Consider the following 20,478-nt stretch of genomic DNA (forward strand, 5'->3'; position numbering starts at 1 on the left):
GAGGCGAAAAGAAAAGGAAATGTGTTGCAACTAATTAGTTAGGAGTCCAGCCAAAACCAAAAGGCACAGATAAGATTAACGAGGCATAAAATAAGAAGAAAGAAGAAAAAGAAAACTACAGAACTGTGAGGCTACAAAGCCTCAAGAGACTGGTAATATGGGAGACAGAGAAGGGGAAAGGGAGCTTAAAACTGTAAAAACTTTAAAAGCGAAAATAAAGAAACATAAAGGAAAAATAAAGGAGAGGACAGTAGGATAGAGGAAAGTAATTAAGTAAATTTTGTCTCAAAAGCTTACATCCTGAAACTCTTGTTGGTCTCCAAAGTGCTACTCAAATCTATCTATTCTACTGCAAAACAACATGGCTACTCTCTGTAACTATTGTTTACTTTTGGAAACCTTTTTTGTTCTAGAGTAATTATTGCCCTTTTCACACAAGTCACCTAAAACATTTGCAGAACATTTGCCAAACATTTTCAATCCCCCCCACCCCCACACACACACCTCGTTTGTTCACACTCATCCCCTCGAAATGTTTCATGGCCACCATGAAGGTTTTTTTCTCTATTTTTTGGCTATTTGTAGAATCGATGCTTTGAAGATTTGACGCTCAGATTCTCTGTTGCTGTGTGAGACTGATGCTTCAAAGAGTTAACCAAAAAAGTTTTTAAAACTCAGAACTGATGAAATTAAAAAGACAAAGAGGAACAGAGTGAGCTCAGGGACGCGATAAAATGATGCCAATGGAAAAGTTCAGGGACAGCACAGAGGCATAAAAAATGAAGCAGGAAAGATAAAATGTTTAAATATGCCCGCACCGCAAGGGAAGATGTTGTGAAAACATTTCACACAAAATAATTGTTGTAAAAGGGTTTTCAGATAAAACGTTTCCAGACTGGAAATAAAACATTTTTGGAACATAAGGGGGGGGGGGGGGAAAAATATGAAACTCCAAGGAGGAAAAGTTTTATTTCCTACCTCAAAACATTGTAAAACATTTGTGTGTAAAGGATCTATGACAGACAAGATTCCTTTGTATAATAGGGTATATTTCATATTCCCGTATGTGGTAATTCCTTGTCATAAAGGGGTTGACTTTTGTTTGTTAAATTGTATGCTCTCTTACACTGAGAAGAAAGTATCCTCTTTCTTAATAAACTGCACACTGCAGGAATTAATCTGCCCAAGCTGTTTTCAAGATCAGACCGCAGCAGAGGTCAGTATTTGTGGAACGCTACTAAAATCAACAGATTCTTCTTCCAGGCTAGGCGAGAAGGTTGTCATAGCTTGCCCCTTACAGTAAGATTGTGGAGCAAAATCCAGTATACAGATTTAAAATGTCTCACCCAGTCACTTGCTTACTAGATACACAAGGTCAAAATGCCATTAATTTTCTAGCCTGCTGGGTAGGAGGAAGAATATATTGGATATAGGCTGAGCCAGATGTCTAAAATTTAACCTCATTTTCCCCAGAGGGTTTATGTATTATAACAATCTCAGTATCATCTCAAGACACCCCCACCCCCGGGCCAAAGCAGAAGGAAAGATCCCAGTGCTAGCAGTATGACATTTTTGGGCTTCCCATTGCAGCCTTACATACCAGAATCCATAATACATAAGTTATTTAGATTGAATCTCCAGCCCTCCAGATGTTCAGGAATCTGTTACTCTCCCCACCTCACGTTTCTACCAGCATGGCCAATTGGCCATGCTGACAGAGGCTGATGGGAAATGTAGTTCCTGAACATCTGGAGAGCCACAGGTTCCCTACCCCTGAACTAGACACCATGCAGAACATTACAGAGACTGATCTGATAACTGAACCTGGTCAAATAACCTGGATTAGATCCAGCCATCTAAATCACTTGCCAGGTGCTCTTCTTTACTACATTCCCAATTCCATAGGGCTTTAGTCAATGCAGATCCCATGATCTTTTTTCGTAATAAAAGAAGGCCTCCATCTATTTTCATCAACAGATATGCTGGCTGGATCCAACCCTCGGTACCACCTGCACCTAAGATCAAATTGCACAATGCAATTCAATTATCTTAGGCGGTTTCCGCACATTCAGGCTCGCAGGTTTGCATTGGCATGATTGATGCCGATGCAAGTCCTGGGGCCATTCACATGAACAGCCCCACAGGCTGCGCAGCTGGCAGAGCTAACGTAATGCCTAACATTAGCTGTGCAGCTTTCCCGAACAGCTAAGCCTACTTTTTTCCCTGCCTTCGCCCGGGAGGAGGGAAGGGGACACGCCCCTCGGCCAGAGGTGACGGCTAAAGCAACGGAGGCAAGGAGGGCGGTCCTTTCCCTCCTTGGAGCGATGAAAGGCATGGGAAAGGTAGGCAGCTGTTCAGGAGCGCCATGGGAATATGCCAGCTGCCACCCGCTGCTGTTCGCTCGGCAACGGGTGGCAACCCTCGGTGTATCTCCCAACAACCCACTTCTGAAACAGTTCTCAGAAGTTTCTGTAAAGCGCCTTTGATTGCCACTTCAGGTGAGTTTTCACAGGACGGCGCTTGCCCAAAGCGGCATAGCAGTGCCTCCTGTGTGAACAGTGCCCCAGGGACCGTTTTTTCCCCCATCCCTGGAGCGTTGTTGTTTCCCCGTGCAGAAACTGCCTTTCTTCAGCAGGCATAAACCTGCCAAATTTTAAATGGATGGCTCTAGCTACCTTTTGCTGTTCAGGCATTAGCTTGAGATAAACCTCTTCTCTATGCTCTGAAAAGATTTAGCTGCTGATTTCTGCAAATCCAACTGCTGCTCAAACCACAGGAGCAAACTTTGCTTTTTTCAGACCAGTTGAAAGTGACAGAACCTCTCCAAATCCTTTGCCCAATAAAAGCAAGTGGACAAGGAATGCAATCCAGTTTCTATTCAGATTAGCCTCCCATTTCAGTAAATGCCGCATAGCAGCCTGAATGCTATGTGAACATGATATAGTTTAATCACAGCTTGTACACAGTACATTTGCCAGATGGTCTTCCACCCAAATCCTAATGGTTGCCCTGCCTTGGACTGCAATCTGGGCTAGTGGGCTGCATTATTCAAGTGCTAACCAATATGTCTAAAATCACATTAATTTCCATTTCTGAGTTGCAGAGCAGGCCCCTTTCAGACTTTATTTACTCAAAAAGACTAGCTTCCCCTTATAGTTTGCTACATAAAAAAAGAGGGGTAACTTTAATTTTGCATGCAAATTACACTTATTTACATTGATTAAAATGTTTTGTAAAGCACTCTTTTTTTAGGGGGGTATTACATTCAGGGCCATCTTCCTTTCGTGATCCTGAGTTTTTCTAAAACTGCAAAATGACCGCAATAAAACATATTAGTTATTTAACAATTTTCCAGCAGTAAAATATGCCTAAACCAATAGGAAATGTTGACTGGGTAACTTCACTTTGGTGATACAGTTTTATCTCCTGGTAAGCCTACATGAGCTGAGGTGCCATCACACAGAAACGTTTCTCATTTCTTCTTCCAATCACAAAGAAAGGCAATTTCTTTTAGACAAATTGAACTGTATCAAAATAAAAAGAAAGATTTGTACTCCCACTTACTCTGGACTGTTTCCATTTGCATCAATGAGACTTTTTGTAAATAAGTAGTCTCAATAACTGAATTGATTAAAAATATTTGAAGTCTCTACCTCCATTTATCCCTTGTTCCAGCCCCCCGCCCCCCGCACACTTCTGTCAAGTCAACTGTTTAATCTTTCTCCTGCCAACAAGATAACTACTCTGTTGGCTTTGTCCATCCTTCCTTCTCATGGTCCCTCCCAACATCTCCCACAGATTCATTCTTCTTCACTATATAATGAATCAAGTCCTCTCCTTTGGCTCCTTCCCACCTATGTATAAACATGCCACCCATTCACCCCTTCCCATTCCATTGGTCCATCTACCTCTTCAAATATCACCTAAGATCCCTTCCATTGTTGACTAAAAACACTTAGGCTCATTCCGCACATGCAGAATAATGCACTTTCAAACTGCTTTCAGTGCTCTTTGAAGCTGTGCGGAATGGCAAAATCCACTTGCAAACAGTTGTGAAAGTGGTTTGAAAACGCATTATTTTGCGTGTGCGGAAGGGGCCTTAGTCTCACTGGGAACATTATCTCCTCGAATTTGTCTCTTGACCCTCCACAGAGTAGCTTCTGCCTTTTGCATTCCACAGAAACTGACCAAATCAATGTCAGGGCCAAATGTAATGTCTCTACACTGTCCTCAAATTCTGCTGCCCTCAATGCAACCAATCCCTCATTCCTGTCTGAATACGTTCACATATGAGGTTTTCATTACTCTGTCCTCAGAAAATTTGCTTCCTACCTGGCTTATGTTTCATTCACTGTTTCCAAGCTTTTCCTTTAGCTGCTGGGGTTCCCTCTGGGACCTGCCCTTGGCCCTCTTCCATTCCGTCTCTCCACACTATTGTCAAATCCCATGGCTTTAAGTACCACCATCTGCTGGTGATAAGGAGCTCCATCTCTGCCCTCAACAATTCATCTTCATCCAAATACACATTTCTATTTGCCTGTTTTGTTTCCATTTGGGTGTGTCATTGCTGGCTGACTCTTCATATGTCCAAGACCAGTCATTTGTCCCTAAGCTTCTCTCTCCTTCTGCACTCTCCACACTCTTTGGCAATGTCACCAGCCAGCCATGTCTTCCCCATGAAGTCTTGGATTTGTCTTTGACTCTTCTTTTGCTTTGGCACACTCAGTCTGCCACTACATCTCCCTTTTACAGCGCTGGAAAAACACTGCCCTTTCTCTTTCCTGATTCAACAAGAGCTCTGAATGGCTATCTTTAAGTAATTGAAAGGCTGTCACTCGGAAGAGTGCAGAGAGCTATTCCTGTTGGCAGCAGAGGATAGGGCTCACAATAATGGGTGTGATTACAGGCAGAAAGGTACCGACTGGACATTAGGAAAAAAATTTGCAGTAAGAGTGGTTCAACAGTGGAATAAGCTGCCTGCAGAGGTGAGGAGCTCCTCCTCTCTGGCAGTCTTCAAGCAGAGGCTGCACGAACACTTGTCAGGGGTGCTCTAAGTTGATCCTGCATTGAGCAGGGAGTTGGACTAGATGGGCTGTATGGCCCCTCCCAACCTTATGATTCTATTTTTCTGGTTCATGTTCTGTGCATCTCTCACTGTAACTTCCCCCTCTGTGGTTTTCCACAAATACACCTAGAGCCCTGTCTAATCCATCAACTATTCTGCTGACAAAATACGCCATTGGTCTTGCATTTTCACCATGTAACACCTTTCCATATGCTTTTCCACTGGGTTTCTGACAGCTCAACTTCAGTCTTCCTTCCCTACATGGCTTTTTGTGGCCTTACTCCCCACCCTTTACTTCTCTATCCTTGAAGGGAAATAATGGCTGGTATACACACCATTCAGTCAATGTCTTACGCTGTACTCCCATACACATCTGGTGACCATTGCACTAGCAAGATTTAAGGTGTATTAAATCTAAATACCGTGGGTGCCTCTTCTGCACAGTTTTCCCTCTGAATGAGAGTTGCTGGAAATTCAGGGATGGATTTCATAGCCTTCCTTTTGGCTTTTTCCATTTGAATGTTTGTGAAATAGTTGACAGCCGCAAACTCGATCAGGGCAGAGAATACAAATGCAAAACACACCGCGATGAACCAGTCCATGGCTGTGGCGTAGGAAACTTTGGGTAAGGAATGCCTTGCGCTGATGCTTAGAGTTGTCATGGTCAAAACTGTGGTTATTCCTTTAAAAGAAAGGAAACAAAACAAAATTGGTTGCCGTGTTTATGCAATTCAGAATAAAATCATATTTTTAAGCTCTCCTATACATTGGTCAGTTTATATATACTGCTTTGGCGCTTACCATACACACCTTACTCCTATAGTCCTTAAAGATCAATTGCTCTGAAGTGTTTTGGTCAAGACTACCCCTACCCATTTTATCAAGTGGTTTTACTATATGGCCACTGTGCTCATGAAGACCCCCATGTAATTGGGGGTGGGGAAAACAGTGTATTTCCAAGTTACTGATGACTTGATGAACCCAATCTGACCAAAATGTTTATTTAACAACACAATAGGTAGATTATATCAATATACAGCAATTAAGTTGCTAATTATTCAATAGGTTTCATTCATTCTTCCAGATCTGTGAGCTCTCACAAGAATTATTCACTATAAATAATAATCCTTAACTCCCTTTGTATTTTTACATTAAATTATAGCTATTGCATTGGTTCAGGCAAGCCTAGCAATCCAAAGGGATCCAGTGGGTGAGGATGGTGCCACTTTGACACCACCCTGCCACACACACACACACACACACACCCAGGGCTTTTCCTTGGTGCAGGAAGCCCAAAATTTTTTTTTTAAACCATGAAACTCCCCCATAGGGGAGAATGGAGATAAGCCACAAAAATCATGGAGGAGAACAGTGCAGGACAACTAAGGTTGGCCACACCCACCAGTTTGCCCCTGGCCACGCCAGTGCAACATTTTGCACCAGTGGACTTGGGTGACAGTAGCAGCTTTCAGGTTGGTCGCTGTGGAGTCACATGGTATCTGGCCGCCAGAGTAAGTACCCCCTCTGCTGGCACATTTGCCCCTTGCACAGGTGGAATGGACATCCATGCTGGCACAGGGCGCGCCAGCACCAGAGGGGGATTCACCCTTCCTTCTTGATTGGGCCACCCTTCCGTTTTGTTTGGAGCCACTCCCAAATACTGCTTGTCATTACTTTTGCTTTAGAATTGTAACTTCATTGCAATTTATCTGACCCTGAACATCGGATGAGCAAACTCCTTTTCCTATCTAATGGTGTTGTCCAGGTGTTTACAATGACAAAACTGAAGGTTCTATTAAGGAAGAGCACCAAATAATAGTGATTCCCTTGCAAGCTCTGTTTACAGTTCTCCCCCCCCCCACCTTTTCCCCCCAGACAATAATAAAGAAGAATGCCTTACATATTGGCTTTAAAATAATATGAGACTATACATTCCAATAAAGTGGCAGAGGAGACAGCAATATGTGAGCTAATATAACAATACAGTTTCTCCTGACAGTTCTGTAATATAGGACTAATGATACAAAACAATCCACTTACAGAGCCCGGACTGAGGTTGTAGCTTGAATTAGTACAGCATATAATCAGCTCAGGGCAAAGCTTTCTATGTTCTTGAATTCTGCACACACTGGGCTTTTATGCGTTTGTGGTCTCTTTCATACTGAGCGTACATTCCCTTTGGCTGGGATTCTCAGTTTCACTCATGCTTTCCCCTCTCTGCAACTCACTGTACTCAAATCTGAGAATGTCTGTAGTTTTTGAAGGTGCGACTTTTCAGAGAAAGTGAAGGAAATCAACATGGTTTCCCTTCCTTTGAGTTTTCATGGTCCTCCTGGCTTTCCCAACCCACACAAGGAATTGAACAAGGAATTGCGGGGATGCGGCAAATGGTGAATTGGGTTGGCTGTTGATGCTTCTCAGTGGGTTTTTCCTGGTTAAAAAAAATCAGTGGGAAGAACCCACTGTGAAGCACACAGCCGTGCGGTAAGGATGGCATGCATAAACAGCCACAGAGTCATGCCGGTCCAGTGAAGGAAAGCTGTGCTCGTAGACCTTGCCCACCGATCAGGTGCAATCGTGTATTCAAAATCACATCCACAGAGCACTGGGCATCTGAACATGAGGAATCCAATATAGGTATCTAATTGCAAATGTTGTAAATGTATCAATATAGTTTGTTTTAATTGTTATATACTGTTATTCTGATGTTTTTTGATTATTGCTATGTAGTTATGTATTATTGCTAATGTATTGACTTATGATTAATGTCGTGGACATTATGGATTTAGTGGTATACGTTAATGGGCTGCAAATGCTGCTGTTATTGTTCTCCGAAATTGTTTAGTTCGAAATGTTAAGTCGCCATCTGTAATCTGGTTCTATTTTAGTTTTATGTAATTTATCATTGTTATATTGGCATAATGTATCTGTTTATTATGTTGTTAGCTGCCCTGAGCCCTTCGGGGATAGGGCAGGGTTATAAATACAAAGTGAAATGAAAATGAAATGAAATTGTATTCCTGGTATCTGAAATAACGCTTCAAAGAAGACTTGAAAACCATTATCAAGAGGCTATCCTGCCTAAACCTAAACAGTTTGCCTAGTTCAAACCTCACAGGAAGCAGTGATTAGACTGAACACACGAATCTGCCTTACATTAAGTCAGACTGTTTGTCTACTGACTGGTGGCAGATTTCCATGGTCTCATACACAGGTCATTTAGCATAATTCCTTTTTTTAAAAAATGGCAGACGAGATCTGGTACACAAATTAATTTCCACATGATCCTGTGAACTGGACCAGTCCTTGAACAGGGCTGCAAGAATCCAGGCCCCTGGTGGTTAAACACTGGGATTGACAGCTGGCATCTGAATAGCTGGAAGGCAGCTGAAGTATGGCTGCTTGATCAGTCACCATCTTTCCTTATTCCCTTTCCACAGTTTAATTAGCTCCCTCAGCCAAATCTTTTTCCTCATCACAATCAGCAGCCACTCCAAAGGTTCTCAAGTCTCCATTAAGTGCTAAATCAAAAGAAATTTGGAGTTGGGGTGGGGAGTAGACCAGAATGCATCGAGAACAGACTCTCTCTTTCCTATTGAAATGCTAAAATCTCCTTCCTTTCCTCAGAAACCTCTTTGGTTCCTACATTTTTCATAGGAAATAAAAATGGCAACCCTGCCCATATATAGATTTTAACTAAACTTGGCCCATATAAATCCTCTATACGGTCCCCCCACCCCATCAAATAGTGTTGCCAGCTTTGGCTTGGGAAATTCCTGGAGATTCAAGATGGCCTCTAAAAAGGGTAGACTTTGGCAGAGGAGAGAACTCAGCAGGGATGTGGTGGGATGTCACTCTAGAACGTTGGTTTCTCCTGGACTCTATGGTATATCACAGAGTCTGCCCACAGAATAAGCCAGTGGTGGCAAACCTTTGGCACTCCAGATGTTATGGACTACAATTCCCATCAGCCCCTGCCAGCATGGCCAATTGGCCATCTGGAGTGCCAAAGGTTTGCCACCACAGGAACAAGCCTTTCCCTCCTGAGAAACTGACCTCTGTAGCCTGAAAATCAATCATAATTCCAGGAGAACTCGACAGGCTCTACCTTTAGGTTAGTAACCTTAGCATCAATAGTAACATAGCTTTTTATAGAAATGTTTTCAGCCATACAAAAAGTGCTGCGTTTTCAGAAGCATTTAATGAAAAACAAAAAGAGCATCTTCATGCCTGCTCGAAGACAGAGAAATGCAGGTGGAATGGCCTCTCTATGCCCTGCTTGTCCCAATTCAAAAACAGCAAGATAAACACAGCCCAGAGACACCAAAAGCTCCTTACATGGGAATGGGGGGTGGGGCAGCTCTGAATTGCCTTTCTGTGAATGATGGAATTTTCCAAACTTAGCTAAAAGCTGCTAGCTAAAAAATTTCCATAGTAACTAGAGTATTTTGGTAGCATTTATACTTTGGAACACAAAGCTGACTAGCAAATTATCTCCTTAAATGAGTCGCTTTCACTACAGTTCTGAACATGCATTGCAACTGGTCATCAGCCTTCTCTGGGGGGGACAGCAAAAGGCAGGAGGATTTTTAAAATTACTCCCACTCCCACACATCTCCGGCAGAACTCTGCCACTACTCCCACTATATCTAGGCATTATTGCCTCACCAAGCCGTCATAGGACTCCTACCCACCCTCCTTGCATTTCACATCCATTATATCATCAGCATGTGTGACGAACCCCCACACCTTCTAATATCATTCAGACAGGGACATCTCTCACTGACCAGGCTTGTCAGCTTTCCCCACCTTTTTCCACCTCAGGGACTGAGCTGCTTCTAATATCGTACTGTTGGATAATAAGAAGTGCTTTCCCTCACCCCTGTTAAACTCCCAGAAGGTGAAGGATGTCCATTATTTAAAAACCTTTCTTAAAGGTAAATCTTAAACCGAATAAAAGGTTTATTAACAGAGAGAGGAGATGGGAATGAGAGATGAATAACTTGGAGAAAGGAATGGATGAGGCAGGATAAGTATATATTTACAACAGAGATATTTGGCAGAGAATTAGCAGTATTTGTTTTCAGGCACAAGCTTAAATAAGCTTGTTCAGAGTCAGTAAGCATAAATGTTAAAAATGTTGTTTCATAAGATGGTACTTCGGATGGTACACTGTCTAATGGATATACACCCTGGGTTCTATCAGGCTTGGTACATTAACTTCAGTACCCTCACTCAGCCCTTACAAATAGAAAACCCTAAAATAAACATAAAACACTCTCTTGAGGAAAATAAAAGCAAAACCCAATACTACAGATTAACTGGACTTTAGGATTCTTCTTCCCTCTTGCTGGAAGATATATCCCTTACTGGTTATATTTATGCCCCTCACCTTGGTCCCTCCATAACCCTTCACCACACTTCTCCCAGTCTGTGTATATTTGCTTTCAACCACAGCACACAGGGCTGGCATACAGTAGGACAAATCAGAATCACACACTAACTGCCACTACTTTCCTCAGAATTATTATGTTTTTGTCACAGCCAGAGGCAAAGCAAAGAGAAACCGCCCTACACCCCTGCCGCAGCATCGCCCGCCCCCACCCCTCCCCAGAACACCCCCAGAATGCCCTGCCATGCCCCCTTAATGTTCCAGACATGCCTCCACTGCTGCTCTGCCCAGGGCATCATGTGCCCCCCACCCTGTGGGCGCTATGCCACTGGTCACAGCAAAGGCAAATAACTCTTTACTTCAGGAATTTCAAACTCCAAAAACCTCTCAGATAGTTTTACAGAGGGAGAGAACTTCCTCCCTCCCACTGACATCAAGTCTTCTGTGACCAATCAGAGTGCAGAGTTGCTTCAGTCAATCAAGGGGCTTCCTTGTTCCCAGGCCTCTATGTCTCTTTTTGTAAACAATAATGGCTCCTGACAGACCTGCACTTATTAAAACACACTTTTCTCTGCAGTCCATCAGGGTGTGAAGCTAGTTCCTTGTGGTGGACCCACTTATCACAATTTGTGTATCTGGAACTCAGGGCACTGTACCTCAAACTCCTCTTCTCCATTTTAACTTCAACATAACTCTGTGAGGTAGGTCAGACTGAGAGGAATAAATGGCATAAGTCACTCAGTTACCTTCCATGGCAGAGTTGAGATTTGAGCTTGGGTCTCCCAACCACTACAGTGTCTGCCCTATTCACATGGTACAGTGAATGCACATATATACATCTGCTTGTAAGAAAGATCCAATTATATCTTCAGAAACAAAAATAGGGCCCCAAACCAGGGTAAATATGGGGTTTAAATCACACATTGAGCTGTACACCCACTGAATGAAACAATTACTCAACACAAGTGTGAAAAACAGTCAAATGTACACTGCACGTGGATGGGGTGCTTACATGATCTTTATTTAAGACCTTTTTATTTTCCAAGTCTTTCAGGATGGGTAGAAGTTACCTGTTCATTGACAGGACTGTCTTCCATCTATGACTGGCTCTTTATTTGATGTTTATCTGCTCTAATTGTTTAATTTTTACAATTTTAATATTTGTTTTAGCTTGACATTAATGTACACTACTTTGAGGGATTTTTGATGTGGAAAAGTGGCTTATACCTTCTTAAGTAAAATAACATAAATTTCTGGTAATACAGCTTGTGAAGCACTGTAGAAACTTGCAAAACCAGTTTGATCAGAGACAATGGTGACATGTGGGGGGGGGACCCACAAGCTTATGCACCACAAGTAGCAAGGGCCTCCTTCTGTGCGGGAGTGTTCCTCTTCCCAGAAAGCCAAGAGCACAACTTGATACCAACACCATTTAAAATCTGCTCAGTGTTTTATAGAGAAAGCTTAGAAGACAGGACCATAAGATGATTATCTTCTTCTCAATACCTTCTTTGTTTTTTAATCATTCATGATATTTCTAATCAGTTTGATAATTCTGGAGAATCACAAAAGTTGGCAAAGTTTTGTGTCATTGTGGTTGCTTCTATTAAAATGTGGCTTTGGATTTTTAAAACATATATGTTACGATGGTTTCTAAAAAGAGAATGTGGAAGAGGGGAATTTGTGACCTGGATGTATGTAGATTCCTTATTCTAATAGGTTTCCCTTTGAGTCCTCACCAGTTTTCATCTTAGCCTTTTCTACTTGTTCCTCCAAAATGAATAGCTTTAGCTCAGTGGTCTCTACTTGATTTATTCTCTTCCAACGGACTGAGGTTTCAGAAGATACCTTCTTCAAAAAAATGCTTCAGCATTGTTCATTGTGTCAGAAATCCAGGGTCCCCCCTGCATGCGCATTTATCAAAGACGCATGCCAAGACACACACATGCCATCACTGCCTTGAGTGTTGCCTCTATGTGGTTTATCTGCTTCCCCTTCAGCGTCCACTCTAGCATCCTCTCGCAAATTGCATTTTAATGCGTTTCATTCTAATATCCAGTAATCAATTTTCCTAATTGCTTTTTCAATTTGTTCTCACCAAGGTAGGAGGAGAGTGGAGACAGTATCAGCGAAGCTCACATTATACATTCAAGCTTGAGGGCACACTGCGCACTTGGGCAAATCTCCCATTCATCTCAATAGGCCTCCTCTTGAGACAGACAACAGATGATGAATTCATAATAAGGCAAACGGAGCTTCAGCAGAAGAACTTGCAAAAAGAACTTGTATGCGGACACTTGACAACAGAGTCTTCAGTCTGTAGTATTTTTATCCTCTCAGGAACTCCACAATGCATGTGGGGTTGTCCTTTGCCCATATTATCTTTAGTATAAGCCTGTGAGGTGGGTTTAGTGCAGGGATCTTCAAACTATGGCCCTCCAGATGTTCATGAACTACAATTCCCATCAGCCCTGCCACTTGGCCATGCTGGGAGAGGCTCATGGGAATTGTAGTCCATGAACCTCTGGAGGGCCATAGTTTGAAGACCCCTGGTTTAGTGGAAAGAGGTCACCCAGCAAGCTTCCATAGCAGAGCGTGGATTGAAACCCAAGCTTCTCAGATCCTAGTCCAGCATTCTGCACATCTCAACCCTCACCTCAAACCAACCTTTCTCCCATCCATTCCCTTTTGGCCACCATCACCACCACCACTGCAAAAACATATTTGAAAGTTTGTTCTTACAGGCAGCACTGCACATATAAGTTCCTTTGCCACCTCCAGTGTGTTCTGCAGCAACTTAAGAACGTCAAAGTGTGTGGTGCCTTATCTGCATCTAATAAGTTTTCCATCTGGACTGGGACAAGCCTTTACATGTGAAGGCTGCCGCACTGGCAGGTTTTGGGAGTGAGGGGTCATTAAAGGCTGTAGTGCAGCTCTAGGAACAACCACAGATGAGTCCCAGCTCTTCAGAGAGAGGGGTTTCAAACTTGGGGGAAGAACAATGGGGAAGGAAACTGTGGCCCTTTTCAGCCAACCAAAATAAAACATTTCAAGGCAGGAAAGAAAACATTTCCTTCGAGGAGTTCCGCATGGCGTCTAGCCCAAAACGTTTTATTTCCAGCCTCAAAAATGTTTACATGCCTCCTGGATTTTAGCCACTCTTTTTGTGAAAATGTTTTCAAAACATTTTCACTTGCTGTGGGTAGCTCTTTGAAACGTTTACAAGCCTCTCTGCAGTCCCTAGAATTCTTCCTCGGCATCATTTTCTGAGCTTGCTCTGTCATCTCGCCTGTTTATTTCCGTCATTTTAGAAAAAATATTTTTGGGGTGATATCTTCGAAGCTTTGAAGACACAACATATGGAGAATTGCAGCACGAGGCTTTGAAGTATCAAAGCTACAAATCCACCGAGAAGATGAAATAAAATGGGAGAATCACAAAATGGTAGCCCGGAAGTGTTTCAAGGGGATGAGCGTGGACAACAGGATGATTGAAATGGTTTTGCAAATGTTTTCATTGACTTGTGTGGAAATGGTCACAGTGTGATACCCAGTATTGACCCCCATTGATGTAAAATACCAATAGAGTTGACTGTTTATCATAATTTAATATTCCATCCTGCCATGACCCAGTAGCAGGACTCAGAGGAGGCCTTTCTGGATACAGTAGATTCAATTCTCAGTGGTTCTCATTAAGCTCAATGAACCAAAATAATTGGGCTGCAGTGTTGAGAGAGCATCAAAGAGACAAACACGCCTTGCATGTAACTGACAAAAAGGAACAAAATTGGGTTTGGTGAAGAACCATATGTCAGAAAGATGTTAAAATGGAATGAGACTCCAGATTACCTACTCTCAGCTGACTTTGCTCAGATTTATACAAATAGATTTCCCAGTATGGCTAACACTTCATCTCAGGACATGAACTGCAAAAGGAGGCAGCTGAATCCCAGTCCCAAGAATGTGTGGCAGTAGGAAAAACTAGTCCCAAGCGAAACATGCTCCCTCCACCCTAACATGGAATTACAAAGAGCAACAGTCACTCCCCAGTGGTGTCCCACTCCACCCTTTAATGTCTTCTTATGTTATGTAAATGGTTGCCTTTTGGCCTCATAGGCAAAATCAAACCATTTTTATTGGGAGCAGAAAAGCACTGACCCCTCTGGTATGTCCTCCCCCAATCTTGACAATTATAGGGTGTCACAGAAGACAAAGTTGCCTGGGGCTTCCTTGGGCCCTCCCTCCATCATTATCCTATCACTCCAATCTTATAGTAATAACACGGGGGGGAGGGGAGGACAGAGAAAAAGGAGGAGGAAGAAGAAGAGGAGTTTGGATTTACACTCCTCCTTTTCCTCCTGCAAGGAGACTCAAAGCATCTTACAAACTCAAAGCATCTTACAAACTCAAAGCATTTTACAAAGACTCAAAGCATCTTACAAACTCTGGCGTAGGAGGTTAAGAGCTCGTGTATCTAATCTGGAGGAACCGGGTTTGATTTCAAGCTCTGCCGCCTGAGCTGTGGAGGCTTATCTGGGGAATTCAGATTAGCCTGTACACTCCCACACACGCCAGCTGGGTGACCTTGGGCTAGTCACAGCTTCTCGGAGCTCTCTCTGCCCCACCTACCTCACAGGGTGTTTGTTGTGAGGGGGGAAGGGCAAGGAGATTGTAAGCCCCTTTGAGTCTCCTGCAGGAGAGAAAAGGGGGATATAAATCCAAACTCCTCTTCTTCTTCTTCTTCTTCTTCTTCTTCTTCTTCTTCTTCTTCTTCTTTCTCCCTCCACAACCGACACCTTCTGAGGGAGGCGGGGCTGGAGAAAGTTCTGAGAGAATTTTGACTAGCCCATGGTTACCCCACAGGTTTTATGTGCAGGAACAGGGAAGCAAATCCAGTTCACCAGATAAGAGTCTGCCACTCAAGAAGAGGAGTGGGGAATCAAGCCTGGTTCTCCAGATTAGAGTCCACCACCCTTAACATCTATGTCGCAATACATCAAGGACACTGAAGATATCAGCTGCACTTACCAAAAACAGTTCTGGCTGGAACAGACTCCTTATTGATCCAAAATGAAACCTGGGAGAGGATCACAGTCATGATGCAGGGGATATAGGTCTGTATCATAAAATAACCCATTTTCCGTCGGAGGTGAAAGTACACTGTCATGACAATATATTCCCCTACAAAAAAAAAGTGGAAAATAATGTCTTGTGCTCTACAAGCAATACTTTTGTCCACTTCACAACTTTTGACATTAATTTTGTTTCTTACGAAAAACCTCACAACCCACATTGTATTCACTTGGTCTGATGCACTTCAACAATATAAGTTCAATCAGTCGCAACGCAGTCAGTGCTCTGGTCAAGAGGCTGTCTGACAGTCTCTTGTGAGCCCTTCAGAGCTTTGTGAAGGAACAGTGGGAGATGGAAATACAACAATAAAAGAAAACTACACTGAGTCAAGGCAGAGTAAATAAATTTCTAACTGCTATCCAGGAAGCAGAAATGTAAAACGGGAGTTAGGCACCATTTTACAATGCCTTACACTTCTAAGTATCATTTTTTTAAAAAAAAATTATTGTGGTTTTATGGGGAATAGAAGCACAAAAATGATTAACCTTCTGTTCTGGTTACTGCACAGTGCTGTAGCATCTGAATAGCACGTTTACAATTTCAGCTTTTAATTCTGAACTCTTGCATCAATAGAATTTCCTTCATTCCATTAAAGGAAATGCTTTAATCCCATCACTACCAAAATTAGGGGTTTTTTTCATCTAATACTGGCCCTTTCTACATGGGCACGAGTGGGGGTGCATCGGCATAAACAATGCCGTGCACCCCCCCCCCCCCGGGACCGTTCTCATGGATGGTCCCGGTAGGGGTGCAGGCGGCGGCGCAGCCTTCGCACAGGCTGCTCTGTCCCTGTCGCCATACCTCGTCTCCGGTGCATCGCAGAGGCCAGGAGACACCCTCCTGCAGGCTGGAACAGCGGCTCTGGAGTCGCAGGCCAGGGGGGCATGTCCCTTGGCCTCTGCGATGCGCCGGAAGCCAGGAGATGAGGTACGGCCACAGGGATGATGGGGGGGAATGGCGCCTTCTAGCTGCTGCCGTTCGCACGGCAGCAGTTGGAAGACGCTGCTTCCGAAAAACCTTGCTCAGGTAGTGAGGTTCGGAAGCAGCGTCTTCGCACTGCTCTGGGGTGGCAAGGTCGGCACTGCTGCGATGCGGCGGCGGCCATGCGAACCCCTCCCCAGGGACGGCGTTTTTGCCATCCCTGAGGCGCTCTATTCCGCCTGCGCGGAACGAGCCACTGATTCAAGACACAAATCTCTGAGAATTTCTCTTAACTCAGTACTGCAGAGGACAGGTCTATTGCCCACTGAGAAGAATTCATCCGAGCGGCTGAGATTCTCTCATGTGTGTCTGCATGCCTTCAAATATAGTCCCTCCATTTTTTTTAAAGAAGGAAAACTATTTATTGCTGGAATTGGCAGGACCAGCTAAGCACAACTATGTACTTTTTGGGCTAAAGAGGCACCCAGGATTGGAGTCTGCAGAGCAAACATCCTGGGGCAATCTTTAGCAAATGGCAGCAGGAAGAATCCCCTCAGCTGCACACAAAATGCCGTTGTCTCTTTTTAAGATGTCCACTCTACTTTTTGTAGAGTGAGGAATGGATCAGCGTTCATCTTATTGGACCCTGAAACAGCACATGTTGGGAAGATCTTCCATACCTGTATCATGCTGTAGGCTAGCTTCAACTGATTTCAGTGGGGCGGATGCAGAAGAACTTCCCAACAGATTGAGCAACAAATTGTTTATTATTTAAGTATTTCTAGCCCACTTTTCTCCCCAAGGGGGGACTCAAAGAGGGTTGCAAGGAGCACACACACAAAATTCAGGCAAATACATGTATTATATAATTCCAACATTCTCGGCTGGCCCTCTGTCCTGGCTCGCTTAGGGCCAAGGGTCCTCTGGTCCATACCAAAAGGCTCTTGCTTCTGGCCATGCCAGATTTAAAATACCTGCAGAAGAGGTCACAGAAACTCAGCCCAGGTCTCAGTCAGAAGAAGAACAGAAAAAATCATTTTATGTCCTGTTTTTCTCGACCATGAAGAGTTTCAAAACAGCTTACAGTTGCCTCCCCTTCCTCCACAACAGACACCCTGTGAGATCAATAGGGCTGAGAGAGTTCTGAGAGAACTGTGACGAGCCTCAATTTACCCAGCAGGCTTCATGTGGAGGAGTGGGAAAACAAACCTGGTTCATGCGTTTAGAGTCTGCCATTCATGTAGAGGAGAGGGGAATCAAACCTGGTTCTCCAGATCAGAGTCCACCAGTCTTAACCTGTATACCACACTGGCTCTCTCAAGAGATGTTCCCAAGAGATGAGGGAATAATCTGTATTGCATGACCCCGTTGCAATAAACACACAGAAGAGACTCCGAAACAATACAACATACAAATCCTGTCCCATCAGAGTGACACAAGTCATTTGATGTTCCAAATGGAGCAGTTCTAGCTGAACAGTGACTAAAGCCAAAAAAAAAGAAAAGAAAATACTGTGTGATTTTGAACTCTTACCTTTAAAACCCTTAATGACAGAATGGTTTCATGTAGTCCAACCACAGGCATATTAAACAGACATTCTTAACAAATATCAACAAATGCTTTCCATTTATCTTTATAATCACATTGCCATTTATATCACTAGATCATTCATAAATAAGGACTGGAGGTAGTTAAACAGCTGAGTTTAGCCTTGGTTTCTATTTTATATTCCACACCTATAGGCATCCAGGTTTAAACAGTGGCCACTGTAATAGCAAAAGTGTCAAGATCTGTCAGGAAAGATTGAAACGACTAAGCCGATTTGGACAAGACATTGATCCAAACCGACCTGACAGAGAAGCACAATAAAGAAGAACAGTAAGAGAGAAAATAAATAGCAAGAAATTAAGAAGTGGGTTTTGCTCCATAAAACCAATAAAGGGAGAAAAACACATGGGGGGTCTTAGCATGCAAAGAATCACAGGTCTGTATAAAGGATAAAAATATCTATAGTTACATTCTGTGAAATACATTTCATATAATTGCTATTACAACTGTTAACGTCTTCATGAAAAAGGAAGGGTACCTGTCTTTTACCTCTCTTATATCTATCTGTGGAGCGAAAGAGTTACTAATCTGAACTGAGGTCCTGCATGACTACAATCAAGCATAAAAAGATGCTGAGAAAATCCTGTCATGGATCTCCCACTGACTCTTCTGATTAGAGCTTGGGTTTCATGAAGCGTAAGTCAGACTCATATGGCTTCCTCAATGATATTGCCTGCATGAACAGTTGAACTATCAATTCAAGCCCACAAAATATGTGTTACGGCTTGCTGGAAACGTGACACTCTATTCCCGACCCTGGTTTTGACAGAAGTACAAAATGGGTATTTATTGAACCCTTTGTGGACCAACATCAGCTGTTTGTGGTCTGCTCTCAGCTTGGTAGGATGCAAGTTGTATGAGCCTCTCCTCAGGGGCAATCACACAGGACAATCTATCTACCTTCCCATTGGTCTTTATTTCACACAGTGCAAATTCACCTCCCCAAACTGAAGCATGATAGAATTGCTCAGTTAATTGCTAGTCTCCCGCCCATCTTTCCCTACCCACCCACCTACACAAAGGAAAGCTATAAACAACTTGAACCTTCTGGTGGAAATTCTAGTATGAAATAATCACTCCACATTTTTGGCTGCTATTCAAACTTAATTTTAAACCAAGGATTTGAATACAGGGGAAGCAAGTGTAAAACCATCTGGATGTGAAGACCATTCTTTTCACTGCTTCCCATGAATTAGTATGCTGAACAGATCCTAAGCACCTACTGGGATCTGACCAAGTTGATGGAGACAGTTTCCTAAGGAGTAGAACAAGAATCTTGGCTAGTTGTTCCATGATGGATCAATGCTATTTCACTTACCAACAATATCCAATACTTTATGAAAATATTGCTTCATCTTGCTATCAATAATGTCACTCAAGAAATCTGTTGGCTACATCTGCTCCCTCTGTTGCCTAATTCTTTCATGATCTCTGCTATAGCTTTTTTAACTTCACCAAGAATAGAATTTTGAACAGTAGATTCACATAACCAGGGCACCAGATTAAAGAAACAACAGTACATTTCCATGGATCTTTAAACACTGCCACTTCTCTCGCTATTGCTACCCAGGGTTATTTTCCAACACCACACAAAGTCAAAAGTAACATTAGTTAAACTTTATGTGTCCTCTTCACAGCAACGTTTGTAATAATAGATTGACTCAAGAAATCTGTATGTTATGTATGGCATGACAAATTTTACCAAGACACCAAGATTTGTGCAGATATGAAAATATGTCTATAGGTATAACCATTCATTTTTACAGACTGCATTTTTGACAGTCTTCACTTGACTTCTAGAAGGGGAATCAACAATGTTTTAAACAACAGAATATCTCCTTTAATATAAGCCTGAAGAGAAAAAAGCATACAGTGATCATCGGCTGATGCCACTTTGGCTCTGCTAAGACCTGAAAGAATATCTTTGGCGAAAACCAGAATTATAACACTCATTCCACACTGAATGTCACTGATAAGATTCTTACCTGTAATAGATTTAACAGTTTCATTGGATACCGTATGCCCAAGCAGGTCATACTGAACTAAACTGGAAGACTCTTCAGGGACTTCCACAGAGTTCTTAGGTCCTTTTGTCCACGTGTAAATCATTTCGGTCTTTGGATACGCATCTGAACAACATATAGTTAGAATATATGAATAGGATGTTTTCCTGGGCAATGCTTATGTGACTGATCTGATACTAATTAAAGTCAGTGGAAAAATTCCCACTGGCTTCAGTTGATCTAAGCTTTCCAACATTACCATAGCACGTTTCTGGCTACACTCTGACCTATTTTTACACACGCTCTTAAAACATAAGCAGGAAGCCCTATTAAATCCTGTGAAATGTCATAACAGTG

General features: G+C 42.8%; 1 protein-coding gene across 2 annotated transcripts in view; it reads right to left on the minus strand.

Moving 5' to 3' along the window:
- LOC125439678 (gamma-aminobutyric acid receptor subunit alpha-4-like) overlaps positions 1-20,478 on the minus strand; it is a 97,135-nt gene that overhangs the window by 25,551 nt on the left and 51,106 nt on the right. Inside the window, exons 6-9 of one of the 2 annotated variants that reach the window (XM_048508796.1) lie at positions 20,104-20,247; positions 15,485-15,637; positions 5,488-5,747; positions 3,427-3,524 (exon numbers count right to left, since the gene is read on the minus strand). In XM_048508796.1, coding sequence (XP_048364753.1) covers positions 3,489-3,524; positions 5,488-5,747; positions 15,485-15,637; positions 20,104-20,247 — 593 coding nt within the window. In that variant the 3' untranslated portion in view covers positions 3,427-3,488. Of the gene's footprint in view, positions 1-3,426; positions 3,525-5,487; positions 5,748-15,484; positions 15,638-20,103; positions 20,248-20,478 lie in introns of those variants that run through there. The other variant, XM_048508795.1, reaches the window with a different exon arrangement.

This window comes from Sphaerodactylus townsendi, linkage group LG10 (assembly GCF_021028975.2).
Source record: "Sphaerodactylus townsendi isolate TG3544 linkage group LG10, MPM_Stown_v2.3, whole genome shotgun sequence".
NCBI lineage: Eukaryota > Metazoa > Chordata > Lepidosauria > Squamata > Sphaerodactylidae > Sphaerodactylus > Sphaerodactylus townsendi.